Consider the following 16043-nt stretch of genomic DNA (forward strand, 5'->3'; position numbering starts at 1 on the left):
CAACAAGCACCTCATGACCCTCCAACTACAACTTGCCAAGAACCAGCAGGTAATGGTCATGAGTGCCTATGCCACAACCCTTGATGCCAATGAGGAGTCTAAAGAAAGCTTCTACTCCACCCTGGACACCATACTCTCCAATGTTCCGAAGGAAGCTAAGATCATCCTCCTTGGGGACTTCAACGCCAGGGTTGGAAAGGACTCCCAACTCTGGAAAGGAACCATTGGAAAGGAAAGAGTTGGGAATTGCAACTCCAATGGGGGTCACTTACTCACCAATGTGTGGAACACAAGATTGTAATCACTGACATACCGTTCCTCCAAAAACACCAGTTCAAGACTTCCTGGAGACATACACGATCAAAGCACTGGCATGTGATCGACTTTGTCATTGTCCGATCGGAGACCAAAAGGGTGCCCTCATCACCAAAGTGATGGCCAGTGCAGATGACTGCTGGACAGACCACCGGATCATCCATTCCTTTATGCTGCAACCAGAGGAAGCAGCGGAAGATGGTAAAACAGTTCATAAAACCACAATCAAGTTTGAGCGGGTTCAAGAGCGAAGCGTGTTAGTTAATGTCTTCAACAAAATCTCCAACGTGTCCATTCTAATGGAGTGGAGGAAATCTGTAAAGAGCTAAAGACAGTCATCATCTCAAGCTGTGAAGAAACCATCAGCTACAACAGGGTTTTTCAAAGTGGGTGGCTCAACCCGCGAGTGGGTCGTGAGCTGGTGTCAGATGGGTCGCGGAGTGCAGCGTCACAAAAAATGTGAACGGCAAGCACCAGAATAAAATAGTGCAGAAAAAGAACAGAGAATGTTATTTGAAGTTTAGGCAAGAAATGAGAGAATAGACCAGGAGTGAGGCGCATGCCGCTATGTATTGTACAGGAGAGCTGAAGGCGGAGAATGCAGGTTACAGAGGGAAGCAGATGTTGCTTATGATAATCCTCAGCAAAGTCGCGTTGCCAATCATCTCGATTACAGAAATGGCACGAGAGTGCGGCAATAATGTATTTGAATGTGCGATTGCCGCTGGTTGGAAAGGAGCAGCTGGGAGAGTTGCGACCATTGCTAAAATTGTTAGTGTTTGGGTTAAAGTAATGTCGGCCAATGCCCCATTGAGATAATGCATCCGGCTTGGACCAGGCTTATGGTGGGTTGGAATAAAACCAGGTGGTTGGAAGGTGAATGAACCTCCCTTCCAGTCTCATTTCCAGGTGGCAGATATTCTTCGGTGGTCATCTGCAATACCCCAAAGCCAAGACATAGAGAGATCCAACAGAGATTCACGCAACCATGCACCAGCTCCATTCTTTAAAAAACGCAAAGCAAGTATAATGATACCAGGACTGATGCATTTTATTTAAATGGCTGTTTTGTATAATTTCTGTGCGGTGTGGGATTGGATGTTTTTCTGATTCACCAACTCGTTACACAAGATGTTGCAACAACAACTGGATGCGACACTTGAAATCACCTCAGTGGTAAGGGACCAGAATCTGAATCTCCTGCATCCTGAGAGCAGTCATAGTGTTTATTATTTTCTCATTTTTTAAAATTGTAATGTTTTATTTGGTGAAGTCTCATTTTTCAATGGAAGCTGCTTTGTCCTTTCCTGTTGGTCAGTTTGTGTCTAGCTGGGCATGTACGCAAGACATGCATTGCCTTGTGAATTTAGTGTTTCTATAAAACTAGCATATGCCCCTAATACTTTTGACTATGAAATTGAGAGTTGGAGAGTCAGGATTTTCAACATTTTACTCCTGATTGGGTAGGGGTGGTCTTTTCACAGGAAGAAAAAATGTTTATGCAGAATCCAATTTAAGATTTTTATAATTGTAAAAATAAAAAGTGGGGGAAATACAATCTTGTGTAGTTTTTTTTTTTAAAGTTAGCACCCAGTGAATAATTCGGACTTAATGCATTAAAGGTTCACGGATGTGATGCGTAGGTCGGCGGGCATGGGTCTCGAAGGTCGGCCGGTTGACAAAAATGGGTCCTGGGAGAAAACGTTTCAAAAAGCACTGCTCTAGACTATTGAATATAAGCCCAGACTCACATCTCGCATTAAAAGAGAAAATGGTGGGTCACGAAGGTCAGCCGGCGTGGGTCCTGAAGGATGGCTGGCTGGTAAAAATGGGTCCCGGGCAAAAAAGTTTGAAAAACACAAGACCAGGAAACACCAAGACTGCCTTAACGAGAACGACCACATCATTTAAGACCCAATCAACAATGAAGAGGAAAACTCTCCTCGCCTGGTAAAACGACAAACTGCAAAGAGGAGACCTCATCAATCAGCCATGGTGGAGGTACAAAGAACAACTAGGGAAATCAAGAACCAATGATGGACTAAGAAAACTCAGGAGCTGGAACTCCTCACTGACAAGCACGACTGTGGTGGCTTTTTGAGTGCCACCAAGGCAATATATGAACACTGAAGGCTTCAGAGCAATGCAGAGTAAGGATGGAACCCTCGGTCTTCAATGGAGAGGAGACTTCAAAAACTTCTAAACCGTGTTACAATCGTAAATGAGGATGAGTTTGAGGAAATCCCCCAGCTCCCCAAAGATGATCTTGGACTCCCACCAAGCCTGGCGTAAGTCAAAACCAGCGTAAGCGCATGAAGAATGGAAAAGCCACAGGAGTGGGCGGGATCCCAATGGGGAGTTTCAAACTTTTGTGCAGAAGAGATCACCCCGTCATTAACATCAGCTGTTCCTGAAAATCTGGGACAGAAGAAATCGCAGCCGACCTCAGGGATACCATCATTGCCACCATCTTCCAGAAAGGAGACAATGCAAAAAAAAAAATTCATAGAATTTACAGTGCAGGAGGCCATTTGGCCCATCGAGTCTGCACCGGCTCTGGAAAGCACACCCTAGCCAAGCCCACACCCCCACCCTATCCCCATAACCCAGTAACCCCACCCAGGAGGCGATAGGGAAAGGGGTAGTACCACAAACTTTGGGGCAGGCATCGATTTCCCTGTTGCTTAAAAAAGATAAGGATCTGACGGAGTGTGGGTAATATAGCCCCATATCACTTTTAAACGTGGACGCAAAAGTATTGGCGAAGGTACTGACAGGTAGGCTGGAGGAGTGCCTTCTGAAGGTGATAGGTGAAGATCAGAGGGGGTTCGTGAGAGGGAGGCAGCTTTTTTCAAACATTAGAAGGGTAATGAACGTGATTATGGCACCGGTGGAGGGGAAGGAAACAGAGGTGGTTGTGGCATTGGACGCCGAGAAAGCATTTGACCAGGTAGAATGGGGTACTTGATGGTAGTTCTGGAGCAGTTTGGGATTGGACCAAGGTTTGTGGACTGGGTAAAGCTACTAAATAAGGAGTAGAGGGCGTGTATCCGCACAAATAACCTCAGTTTGAGATACTTTTCACTCCACCGTGGGACTAGGCAAGGATGTCCTATGTCCCCCCTGCTATTTGTACTCGCAATTGAGCTGTTGGCCAACGCATTAAGAGGTTTGGGGGTATGGAAAGGGATAATGCGGGGGGGGGGGGGATAGAACACAAGGTGTCCTTATATGACGATGACGTGTTGTTATACTTGTCGGAAACGAGTGTGTCAATAGGGGGAATATTGGAGCTGCTTCGGATGTTTGTGTCTTTCTCGGGGTACAAATTAAATCTAGACAAGAGTGAGTATTTTGTGGTGTCTCGGCTGGCCGTGGGGGTGCTGCCATTCCGTAGGGCAGAGACTCACTTTAGAGTTGCTCGGGAGTGGGGGGTCTCCGTAGGTTCAACATTTCTAGTTTGGTGGGGAGGGTGAAAGCTGATCTGGCAAGGTGGGATGGTCTCCGCTCTGTCACTGGCAGGTCGGGTACAGGCGGTTAAAAGGAACGTGTTGCCGCGATTTCTGTTTATTTTCCAATGCCTGCCGATTTTCCTGCTAAAGGCATTTTTTAGAGAGATTGAAGGGATGATTACGTTGTTCATATGGGGAGGGAAGGTGGCCAGAGTTAGAAGAGTGCTACTAAAGAGGGGAAGGCAGGCAGGAGGTTTGGGTCTTCTGAACCTGGTGTATTATTACTGGGTGGCGAATGTGGATAAGGTGCAGAGCTGGGTCAGAGGGGATGATTCCTAGTGGGTCAGAATGGAGGAGAGTTTGGGTCGGGGGTCAGAATGGAGGAGAGTTTGGGTCGGGGGTCAGGATTGAAGGCGCTATCAACAGCGCCACTTCCGATGGCCCCGGGTAAATACTCAGGGAGTCCAGTAATAATAGCTTCATTGAGAATTTGGAGGCAGTTTCGTCAACACTTTGGGTTGAGGACAGGGTCAAGTAAATGCCGATTCGGGGGAACCACAGATTTGAGCCAGGCAAGTGGGACGGAAATTTTCAGAAATGGGAGGAGAAGCGGATTAAGATACAAAGCGATTTATTTCTTGAGGACCGGTTTGCAGGATTGAAGAAGCTGGAAGCGAAGTATGGGCTGGAGCAGGGGGAAATGTTTAGATACATGCAGTTCGAGATTTTGCCAAAAAGAAGATACAGAGCTTCCCGGTGGAACCGGCCTCCACATTGCTGGAGGAGGTGCTGAAGCCAGGGAAACTGGAGAAGGGGATAGCGTCGGCGGTTTACGGGGCTATTTTGGAAGAGGAGACTGTACCACTGGAAGGAGTCAAAGCAAAGTGGGAGGAAGAGTTGGGAGAGGGTATGGAGGAGGGGTTCTGGTGTGAGGTGCTCCGGAGAGTGAACACCTCCACCTCGTGCATGAGGTTGGGGCTGATACAGATGAAGAGCACACCTTACAAGGGTGAGGGTGAGATGAGCCGGCTCTTTGAGGGAGTAGAAGATGTGTGTGAACATTGCGGGGGGAGGGAGGATTACTGGAAGGAGGTTCTTAGAGTAATCTCTAAAGTGGTGCACGTGAAACTGAACCCGGGTCCTCGGGAAGCCATATTCCGGGTATCAGGCCAGTCGGGGTTGGAAACAGGTGTGGAGGCAGATGTTGTAGCCTTCGCCTCGTTGATCGCCCAAAGGCGGATCCTGCTGGGATGGAGAGCAACCTCTCCACCCTGTGCCCTGGCGTGGTGGGGGAACCTGTTAGAATTCTTGACTCTTGAGAAGGTTAAGTTTGAACTGAGGGGAAGAACGGAGGGGTTCTACAATTCATGGGTGTTATTCATTTTGCACTTTCAAGAACTGGATAACATTGAACATTAATTGTAAGGGGGGGGGGGGGGGGGGGGATGGAGGTGTGTGTTACTGGTGACTATGGGTGATTCCTGATTCCTTTTTGTTATTTATTTATGTTAACATGCGGACAATTGTTTGGAAGTTGGTGGGAGGATGGGATTGTTGTTGTTGATATGGGGATTAACATTATATTCGTTACTGCCTATTGTTTATTGTTGGTGGGTGCAAATTTGGGTGAAAATATGAAAAAGGAGAATAAAAATATATTGTTTTTAAAACGCGACATGGCCTTCATCGATCTGACCAAGGCTTTTGACTCAGTCAAGCGGGAAGGGCAATGGAAGACCCGGTCTTCTTTGCCCAGCTCAAGGGAGGCTGTTGAACAAGATGACAAAGGATGCACTTCAAAAAGACACTGAAGACTTACCTCAAGAAATGCAACACAGACGTAAATGCCTAGGAGGCTCTTGCTCAGAAGAAATTTACTCAGAAGGAACCTCCTGACACAATTCTTTGAGGAAGCCCGATGGCAAGATGAGACCCAGTAAAATGAGTATCTTTATTATTGTCACAAGTAGGCTTACATTAACACTGCAGTTAAGTTACACTCTGGCATCTGGTCGGGTACACAGAGGGAGAAGTCACCGAACAAGCACGTCTTTCGGGACTTGTGGGAGGAAACCGGAGCGCCTGGAGGAAACCCACGCAGACATGGGGAGAACGTGCAGACTCCGCACAGACAGTGATCAAGCCAGGAATCAAATCTGGGACCTTGGTGCTTTGAAGCTAACCACTGTGCTACCTTGCTCTTGATTTTTCTCGCCATACCACTGTGCCATTTCTTTCAAAAGAGCCCGAGAAAGGAATACCAACGATCTAGAGACCAAGAACCAATCCTGCCTCCTGGATACGCCTGACAAGAGTGCGGTAGAAGATGCATCTCTAAGATTGGGCTCATCAGCCAAGCAAGGACCCACAGAACCCATGACCAGTAACACAGAGTTTTTTAGATGGACAATCCTACTCGTTTGCGAAGGATCATCGAAGGTGACGACAACATAGGCATAGGCATTCAGCCTCACGAGTCTGTGCTGGTGTTTATGCTCCACACAGGCCTGCTCCTATTGTATCCAGTAAGAAGCCTTGCAACACCAGGTTAAAGTCAAACAGGTTTGTTTTGAATCACTAGCTTTTGGAGTGCAGCTCCTTCTTCAGGTGAATATTCCAGAAACACATACATAGACAAAGTCAATGATGCAAAACGATCATTTGAATGCATATCTTTGCAGATAATTAAGGCAGATCCAGAGGAGCGACTGAAGAGAGGGTTCATTGCCTGCACCCAGCCTGCCAACAACAGGGATATTTCCCCACCTTGACAGATCAGCCTTTGCTGCCTCGGAACCCGCAACCCCAACATTTTGAGCCACGACCCCGGAGTGGAGGAGTTACAATCCACAGTCAGGAAGCCCTATCCTAAAGTGTGGTGCCCAGAATAGATCTGAATTGCATTGAATAGTATTCTAATGTTTTGAAGGAAAACCGTCCTCTAAGTAATGTTTCCTGAAACCTGTTGCTCGGCTGTGTACTTTTGTCACAGGTAGAGTACACTAAACTAGCCGAACATCAGTGAAAGCACCTTCAATAACTTCATTCCAGCAGGGAGATCTTTAACTCCCATATGAAACGAGAAGTTTGATCTGTCAGCATCCTTCCACTGACGCATTTGGCAATTTGAATTTGGCACACTAAATCGTATAACATACTAAATCTATCAATGGAGCAGTAGTATTGTGGATAGTACTTCCTATACTGTAGGGACAGACAAATTAAGCCACCAGTATTGGAAAAGCAACTGTCTCCACTCTTGGTGTCACACTCAGTGGAGGTCAAGAGAAAACAGCAGATCTTGCAGGAAGCTACCACATTATAACTACATTATAACTGCAGCATGTTATTTGGTAGCCTGAGTGGAGCACTGTGCTAGGCTGTGCAGATGAAATCATCCCGCTGAAATTGCCAGTTAGCCTTTGCTTTAAATAGACTTCATGAGTAAGACCGTTTGACTATTTATGTAAAAAACACAATAGTCCTCACTTTCAACTTCTCCAGCTCAAGGTCTTCTGGCAGAATTCCCGATTTGAATAAGCTAAATGTGATCTACTCCTGTCACTTCTGCCAGGAATAATATTGATCTGTATTGATTCAGCCATAGATTTTCCCCTGCACTGGGAAAAAAAAAAGCAACAGCCACGATCAGCAAACCTGTCCAGAAGGGATGAGCCTAAAGCTTGACTCTGAACACCAAATCACGTGCAGAATTCATAAGGCACACATCATAAGACAGGCCGTGACTCTGTAGTTGAATAGCACAGCATTCAAAATGCTACATACCATATGACTAGCGTGAATACTGCACAGAATTTTATATATATATATATATATATATATATATATATATATATATATATATATATATATATATCAATACCTAGCTGTTGCATTCATGCACTCTAAAGCAGACTACATATGCATGCCTGACCGTAAAGTCCTACTGTCTGTGAATGCTCCTCAAGATAAACACAAACGTTTAACAATCAAAACATGCACAATCAGAAGATGTACACACTATGATACAGAATACATTTTGCCATACAGGCAAAGCTACATGATTAAGGTGAGTGATGTATCATAACAATTAAAAATGATGGGAATTAAGAGTGCAGTTGCTTTGGTAGGGTGAAAGATGGCGCAAAGCCACCTCTGGCTAGTTGGCAGTTACCGCTCCAAAGAGAATTGCCAAAACTCTTTACATGGGTTGCTTAGCAAGCATTCCAGGCAAGAAGAACAATCCATATTGGCTGGTTTACACAGAGCAACGGCTCTCGCCCATCACAACAAAGTCATCCTGCTCTACCAAAAGTGAGTGGAAACTTATGAAGCAATTTCTGTATCGACAACTTTGAGTAATTGTAGGACTCGATGATCTAGTTTTGTATTGCTTGAAGGTCCTTCAGGGTTGAGTCTTACACAAAACTCCTCATTGTGGACAACAGAGAACTGTTACAAATTATAAGCGTTCAGATATTGCGCAATCAAGAGTCCTAAATGAGCCAAATCCAGTTTTTCATTTCACCAAGTGAATGAATAAATAAAACTGCAGTTTTTAACCGAAGCTGCAGTGTCTCATTCAAAGTGATCAAGGAAGTTTGATGGCAATCACATGTTTCCCAGAGCAGGCATGAAATGTAAATCAGTTCATTATTCACCTAGAGCATGTCACACAAATTAGTTTGTGTACAAATTACATTTCTCTCCACAGGGGAACACGAGCTTCCCTGTGGGAAGGTACCTCTCATACTGGGAGGAAGGAAAGCAATGAATGTCAAAATCAACAACATATGGCTGCATTTCCATCCAACACTACCCCACGCAACCCCAACCACCTGCCTACAAAGAGGCCACGTCAGAGCCAGGGACCCACAGGCCCATCTGCCAGGCATCCATCATTGGATCATAAGAGCCACGATCACCAGGAAAGAGCAACAGATCCATATCTTGCAATTTCAACAAGGTGACAAACTTTGAAGTTGACTTGGGTTGGTTGCAAGGTGTTGGGTATAGTTCTGTTTGTCAACAGTAAGTCTTTATTAAATACTAAAATCTATATACACAGGTCAAAGCTAGGAGCTGGGAAATCATGGCGGACAAATCTATTATGAGTGGTAATGAGCAGGATAGACGAAGGGGAATCAGTAAATATAACAAACTTGTATTTCCAAAAAGCTTTCAGTAAGGAAGGTATCACACAAAGGCTACTCAGCAAGAGTTCATGGTGTTGGGGGTAGTACATTAACATGAATAGAAGATTGTCTAACTGAGAGAAGGCAGAGAGTTGGGCCAAGAGGGGCATGTTCAGGATGGCAACTGGTAACTAGTAGAGTGCAACAGGGATTAGTGCCACAATTATTCACAATATGTATTAATGGCTTGGACGAGGGAAGTGAATGTCCTATTGCCAAGTTGCAGATGACACAAAAATAGGTGAGAGGATAACACTGAGGGATATAGACAGATTAGGTGAGTGTGCAAAAACTTGGATGATGGAATAAAATGTGGGAAAATGTGAAGTTATGCACTTTGGTTGGAAGAATAAAAGGAGCTGAATATTATTTAACTGGAGAAAGACTGCAGAAATGCAGCACAGAGGGATTTGGGAGTCCTCATGTATAAATCACAAAAAAGCAGCATACAAATTCAGCAGGTAATTGGGAAGGCAAATGGAACGTTGGCCTTTATCTCATCGGAATGGAGTATAAAAATAGGGGAGTCCTGCTAAAACTATACAAAGCACTAGTTAGACCACACCTGGAATACTGTGAACATTTTTGGTCCCTTTATCTATGGAAAGATATACTGGCATTGGACGCAGTCCAGATAAGATTCACTAGGTTGGTCCTGGGTTTAGAGGGATTTTCTTATGAGAAGAGATTAAGTAGGTTGGGCCTGTGCTCGTTGGAGTTTATGAGAGGTGACCATATCAAGACATATAGCATTCTCAGAGGCCTTGACAGGGTAGATGCTGAGAGGATGTTTCCTCTTGTGGGAGAGTCTAGGACCAGAGGGCATAATCTCAGAGAAAGGGGTCACCCATTTAAATCAGAGATGAGGAGGAATTTCTTCTCTCATAGGGTAGTGAATCTGTGGAATTCTTTACCGCAAAGAGCTGTAGAAGTTGGGTCATTAAGTATGTTCAAGGCTGAAATAGACAGATAATTAGTAAGGTAACCAAGGATTATGGGGATAAAGTGAGAGGGTGGAGGTGAGGATTATTATGTCAGGTCAGTCATAATCTCATTGAATGGCGGAGAAAACCCGATGGTCTACTTCTGCTCCTACATTTTGCAGTCTCCATGCTGGTTTCTACCCATGGCTTGGTCCAACCAAGCCACTGACCCCAAGGTACAGGTCAGGTTCTCTTATATCACTTTGTGGGTGGTACTGTACTCAGTCTCTTATACTATATGGTTCTTGCTTCTCACAGCTGAAGAACCTGGAGGAGAAGGAAGGTATCCAATTGTGGTGGCTCAATGGTGTCGGTAAAGCTAGGAATGAGGTTCTGAGGATTTTGGAGGAGCTAGGCTACATATTAAAAAGCAGATCTGTAAAAAGTAATCTGAACAACATTCAAATTGGCATTGGGGCAAACAAATTTAAGGTGTAAATATGTAAATGAAACAGTGCTGTGGAAGATGATGCTTCAATCCAAAGGACTGTCATGGGAATGTCACCTTTAGAAATGTTTGTCTTAAGTGGCTGCAGTGATGTCATTGTGTGGGTGAACTGGGCTCTGGCTCTGCTTTTTACTTTCATTTTGAGATGGAAGCTGTTTTGGCTCCGAGTTTTAGTTTGGTTTTCAGTTGGCGAGCTGCATTGAAACCAAGGAGGTGTATTTTGGTCTATCTTTCTGCGTGCTAAAGAATGTCTCCAGATCACTTGATGATGTCAAAGTAATACCTGTTTCTGTAAGGAATACAAACCTACTGTCTTTGTTAAAAAGGGTCTTTGACTTATGGATGATGTTAGGAAAGTTACTAAGGGTTACCTATAGAGTACTGTATCTTTGTGGGGAAGGGGTATCAGTATTGGTAGTTGATAAGATGTTAACTGGATTCATAGAATAAACATTGTTTTGTTTTAAAATACTTTATATTGGCAGCATGGTGGCGCAGTGGTTAGCATTGCCTCACAGCGCCGAGGTCCCAGGTTCGATCCCGGCTCTGGGTCACTGTCCGTATGGAGTTTGCACATTCTCCACGTGTTTGCGTGGGTTTCGCCCACAACCCAAAGATGTGCAGGCTGGGTCGATTGACAGGCTAAATTGCCCCTTAATTAGAAAAAATGAATTGGGTACTCTAAATTTTTTTTTAAATACTTTAGATCTCTGTTGCATCTCACCTGGAAAGTGGGCCCTTGTGCTCCCCATAACGAAAACATATTAAAGGTTGTGGGTCAGATGAACTCCAAGATATACTTTGGTGTTGTCTAAACCTTGGCCTATAATAGGGCAGTTATCAGAGGTACTATTTTCCCAGGGCCGCAATGGCAATAGTGGGGTGGGGTGACAGCCAGGGCCACGATGGCTATAGCCCGGTGGGGTGACTGACAGGGCCGCGATTATCATAGAATTTACAGTGCAGAAGGAGGCCATTCGGCCCATCAAGTCTGCACCAGCTCTTGGAAAGCGCACCCTACCCAAGCCCACACTCCCACCCTATCCCCATAACCCAGTAACCCCACCCAACACGAGGGGAAATTTTGGACACTAAGGGCAATTTAGCATGGCCAATCCACCCAACCTGCACATCTTTGGACTGTGGGAGGAAACCGGAGCACCCGGTGGAAACCCACGCACACACGGGGAGGCTGTGCAGACTCCGTACAGACAGTGACCCAAGCCGGAATCAAACCTGGGACCCTGGAGCTGTGAAGCAATTGTGCTATCCACAATGCTACCGTGTTGCCCCGTGCGATGGCAGCAGTGGGATAAAACAAGGCCGCGATAGCAGGTGGACTGATCGCCAGGGCTGCGACGGCAAGAGTGGGCTAAAGCCAGCGCCACAATGGCAGGGAGGCTGCCCGCCAGTGCTGCGATGGCATTGAGGGGTCGGCTGATCGCCAAGGCCATGATGGCACTGAGGGGTCGGCTGCCCGTCAGGGCCACGATGGCATTGAGGGGTCGGCTGACTGGCAGAATCACGATGCCAGGGGGAGGGGGGGGGGGGCAAGCTGACCGCCAGGGACCCGATAGCAGGGTGGCTGACCGCCAGGGGCGTGATGTCGGGGGGTTGGGGTGCGCTGAGCACCAGGGCCATGATGGCAGGTGTACTGATTGGGAGGGGAGGGGGTGACCACTGTGGCCAAGATGGAGTGTGGTGTGACTAGTGCCGCAAATGGCGGGAGGGGATTGACTACCAGGGCAGCGATGGAATGGACTGGTCATCGGGACCACAATGGAGGGATGGGGCAGCCGATTTTCAGGGCCGGGATGGGGGGGGGCGACTGTTGGCCACCATGGCTGGGATTGATGGTGCACTGCTGACAACCAGGGCTGGGATCGGGGGTGCTGTTGACAAACCTGGGATGGGGGACTGACAACCAAGCCATGGAGTGGGGGAGGTGGCTTCTGACAACCACGCTGGGCTTGGCAGTGACCACCAGGGCCACAATGGGAGGGGGGAGTTTGGGGTAACCATCAGGCCTGTGGTTGGCGGCGGGGGGGGGGGGGGGGGGGGTTGGGATGACCATCAGTGCCTTGATGGGGGGTGGGCAAGCCACCAGGACTGCAATGGGGCGGGGGGGGACTGCCCACCAGGGCTGGGATGGGGGTCTGACCAACAGTGGTGGGATGGGGGGGGAGGGGGCATCTGACCACCAGGGCTGGGGAGGGGATGCTGATATCTGGCTCACTCTCTCTTTCGGGCTGTCAGGGCTGCTGGGGACCGCCCAATCTCCCCACCCCGGGGCTCCCCCTCCATCCTCTGCTCATCCCTTGCGGCCCGTGTGGAGCCGCGGCTCTAGTTGCCCCTACCCCTGCCCTCGCTCGCCCAGCCCGTCTCTGGCTCCGTGGCCCTGCGGTCAGCTCCCGGCCTCGCTCCCTCAGCTCTTTACCTGTAATGGCTGTGAACTGCCGGATTAACCCCTGCAGCGCCGACCCGGTCGACCCCGCTCCATCACCAACCGCCGCCATCTTGCCGCCAGCGCCCACGCAGGCGCACTCCCCTCAACAAACACAACCTCTCACCCTGGCCCGGGACCTGACATCAGCTCCTCGAATCCCATTGGTCGGCATCGAGAGGCGCCCGCCAGCCAACCCGCCGCACTGCACGTCGGGAGTCACAACCCTCCCCACGCCTGCGCACCAGCCAATCTGTGCTCATTTGAACCTGCCCGGCGCCATATTTCTTCAAGGCACGAATAAAACTGACTCCTGTCCATTTAAAGGAGCGCCCCTTCATTGTTTGCAAATTAGCAATGATTGTGAGTATCGTCATTTAAGGCGAGGTGTTAGAGGTAATATTACCACGGACGATTTTGTTTGCTTAACGTTAAAAGCAACGCAGAATTCCCGTTACATTAGCAACCATGAGAAATTTCTAACATACAAAGTTTTGGAAATGTATCCATGGGGGTAAGAGTTTTTAGGGTCAACCTGTTATCTAGACTCCACCACCTACAAGACACAAGTCAGGAATGCAATGAGATGCTCCCTACTTGCCTGGATGAGTGCAACTCCAACAACACTCAATGAGCTCTATCCAGGACAAAGCAGCCCGCTAGATTGACACCCCACCCACATTCAATCCCAGCACCCCAGATGCACAGAAAGCAGCCATGTGCACCATCTACAAGATGTACCGCAGCAACTCACCAAGGCTCCAAACCCACGACCATCTAAAAGGGCAGCATATACCTGGTAACACCGCCACCTGCAAGTTCCCCTCCAAGCCACTCACTGACTTGGAAATGTATCGCCATTCCTTCACTGTCACTGGGTCAAATTCCTGGAACTCCCTAACATCATATGAACTGCAGCGGTCCAAGAAAGCAGCTCACCACCACCTTCTCTTAGGGCAATTAGGGATGGGTAATCAATGCTCTCCTAGCCAATATTGCCCACATCCAATGAAATAATTTTTAAAATAATTAAATAAGTGGTCCAGACATTATATTTGGAATTTCAACAATTAATTTCAATATTGAGGACGTTTGCAGAAGATTAAACTTTCGTTTGAAAAGGGTTGTAATGAATGGTCATCCACCTGAAACATTTCCTCTGTTTCTCCACAGGAGCTATCTGATCTGAGGAGCATTGCCATTATTTTCCATTTAATTTCAGATTTTCAGTATCTGCAGTATTTTGACTCAAAGTGGTCTTTTTTTTCCAGTAGCCTTGCCTATATTGTGGTATGAAAATAAGCTGTTACTCAGAGTGCCTTGGCACATTAAATTGCTAGAATTTAAGATGCATACATATTTGTTGTTTTCACCATAGCCTTAGGTGTCATTTTCTTGCTTCTTTGGCTTTCTTCAAGCTCCTCTCAGTCCACATCTCAATGTTGTCCACCCATCTGAATGTTCTCCTTCCTCTTCTGTTTCACTCTCAATTTCTTCTTCAGTTGTTGCCAGGACAAGGCTGTCAGATCTTTGTTTTCAATGTCCGTACTTGGCTGTCTGTCACTCTTTGCAACTCTATTGATTCCTGAACATCTCCTTTTGATTAAATTTGTCTTTCTGTACATTCAGATGAATTTGAGCATCCTCTGCCACACCCACAATTCAAAAGCTGTTCTCCTCCTCTCATACATTTTCCTCAGAGCCCAATTTTCACATTCACGAGTGCAATACCATGCTAGTGACTGTGCTAGACATTTTTTCAGCTTCATACTCTTCTGAACCCTACTTATGACATTGGTCACGTCGCTTATCATAGCTAATCTAACCTGGATTTCATTCTTGGATGTAACTTTGATGTTTATTATCCAGCCAAGGTACTTGAAATTGTTCACTGCCTCTTTCCCAGTGCTTCTAATCATGACTTTTTCATTACCATTCAGAGATATAGCATTGGTGTTTTATTTGTTTATGTTCAACCCAGAAGACTCGTCTTTCTGATGTGGCCTGCCAACTTCCCTAATTCTGGCTATGTGTGGTGACTGCATATTTGGGATCCCATATACCAAGAGCCCCTTTGATGGAGCCACATCTCTGGTTCCTGCACCATCTTCATCTTCTTGCCCACAATATTAAACAACAGAGGTGAAGATGGCACCCCTGCCTGACTCTTCTCAAACTGGAATTGGTTTGTGTATTTCTGTATAGCTCTTGCATTAGTTATGCAAGAAGCTTGGTTACATCAAATCAACGTCATTCAGTGTCTTCCATAGAGCAACTTATTAGACATTGTTGAACAATTTGCCATAGTCTATGAACCTTAACCCAAAACTGCACTTCCTGCTTATTTTCACATTTCTCCATGTATCCAGTTAGTTGTAAGGAAATACTAAATTGCTTAAAAATGCATTTTGGCAGCAATGAATTTAGATTATTTCTAAAGTTAATGTCAGCAGTTAAGAAGGGCAATTATTTTCTGATGGAATGCACCTCCCAGCAATGCAAGCCAAGTAAGTGCAGTAATACATTCTGCACAAGATTTAAAATAGGCGGTTTTGCTTATCTGCTGCCGCCAGTTTATTTTTCAAGTAGTGACTCTCCCATGACAGTGAGCCATAATGTTGGTTGTTACACTGCTTGTTAACTATAGAAGCTTATAGCACGCATGGAAAGTGTACTGACTGTTTCATAAAGACCATTTTTGAGGGGGCTTTGAAGGACAACTAGGGATGGGCAATGCATGCTGCCAGGTGAACGACACCCACATCCCGTAAATTCATTTTTTAAAAAAAGAGGTCAAGTTGATTTCTCATTTAGAGTAGATAGCTCGCAGTGTGTTCCTGAATTTTGAATTTGTGCCAGAGGAATCCCTCCCACACTGTGCTTCGGAGTTCTGAATCATGCTTAGAACAATTCAATTGGAAAAGGCTTAATCAAATGCATTAAGATTTTGCTGTTACTGAAGCAAGGTGAAGACCACAGTCCCCTTGCTGCCTTCTTGCTTCATATCCAGGGTTCAACTACCAATATGGAACTAACGGCCTTTTGTGATCTTCTGAGAGTTATACCACTTGACACCAACCACTCTACTGCATTGGTTACCATTACCTGAGATGCTGAGAACATACTGTATTCCTAGCTGAGACCAGCAACAACATCTGTGAAAAAGGGTTTGCAATTCTTTCAGGAATACCCAGAACACTCGAACCA

The 16043-nt window shown here is 46.3% G+C and overlaps 1 protein-coding gene across 1 annotated transcript in view; it reads right to left on the bottom strand.

Annotated features, from left to right (window-relative positions):
- ubxn7 (UBX domain protein 7) overlaps positions 1-12975 on the bottom strand; it is a 114160-nt gene extending 101185 nt beyond the window's left edge. The window contains exon 1 of the mRNA XM_038815668.1: positions 12831-12975. Within this exon, the coding sequence (XP_038671596.1) occupies positions 12831-12909 (79 nt within the window). The 5' untranslated portion in view covers positions 12910-12975. The remainder of the gene's footprint in view (positions 1-12830) is intronic.
- Positions 12976-16043: the final 3068 nt, after the last annotated feature.

Source organism: Scyliorhinus canicula, chromosome 13 (assembly GCF_902713615.1).
Source record: "Scyliorhinus canicula chromosome 13, sScyCan1.1, whole genome shotgun sequence".
Taxonomy (NCBI): Eukaryota; Metazoa; Chordata; class Chondrichthyes; order Carcharhiniformes; family Scyliorhinidae; genus Scyliorhinus; species Scyliorhinus canicula.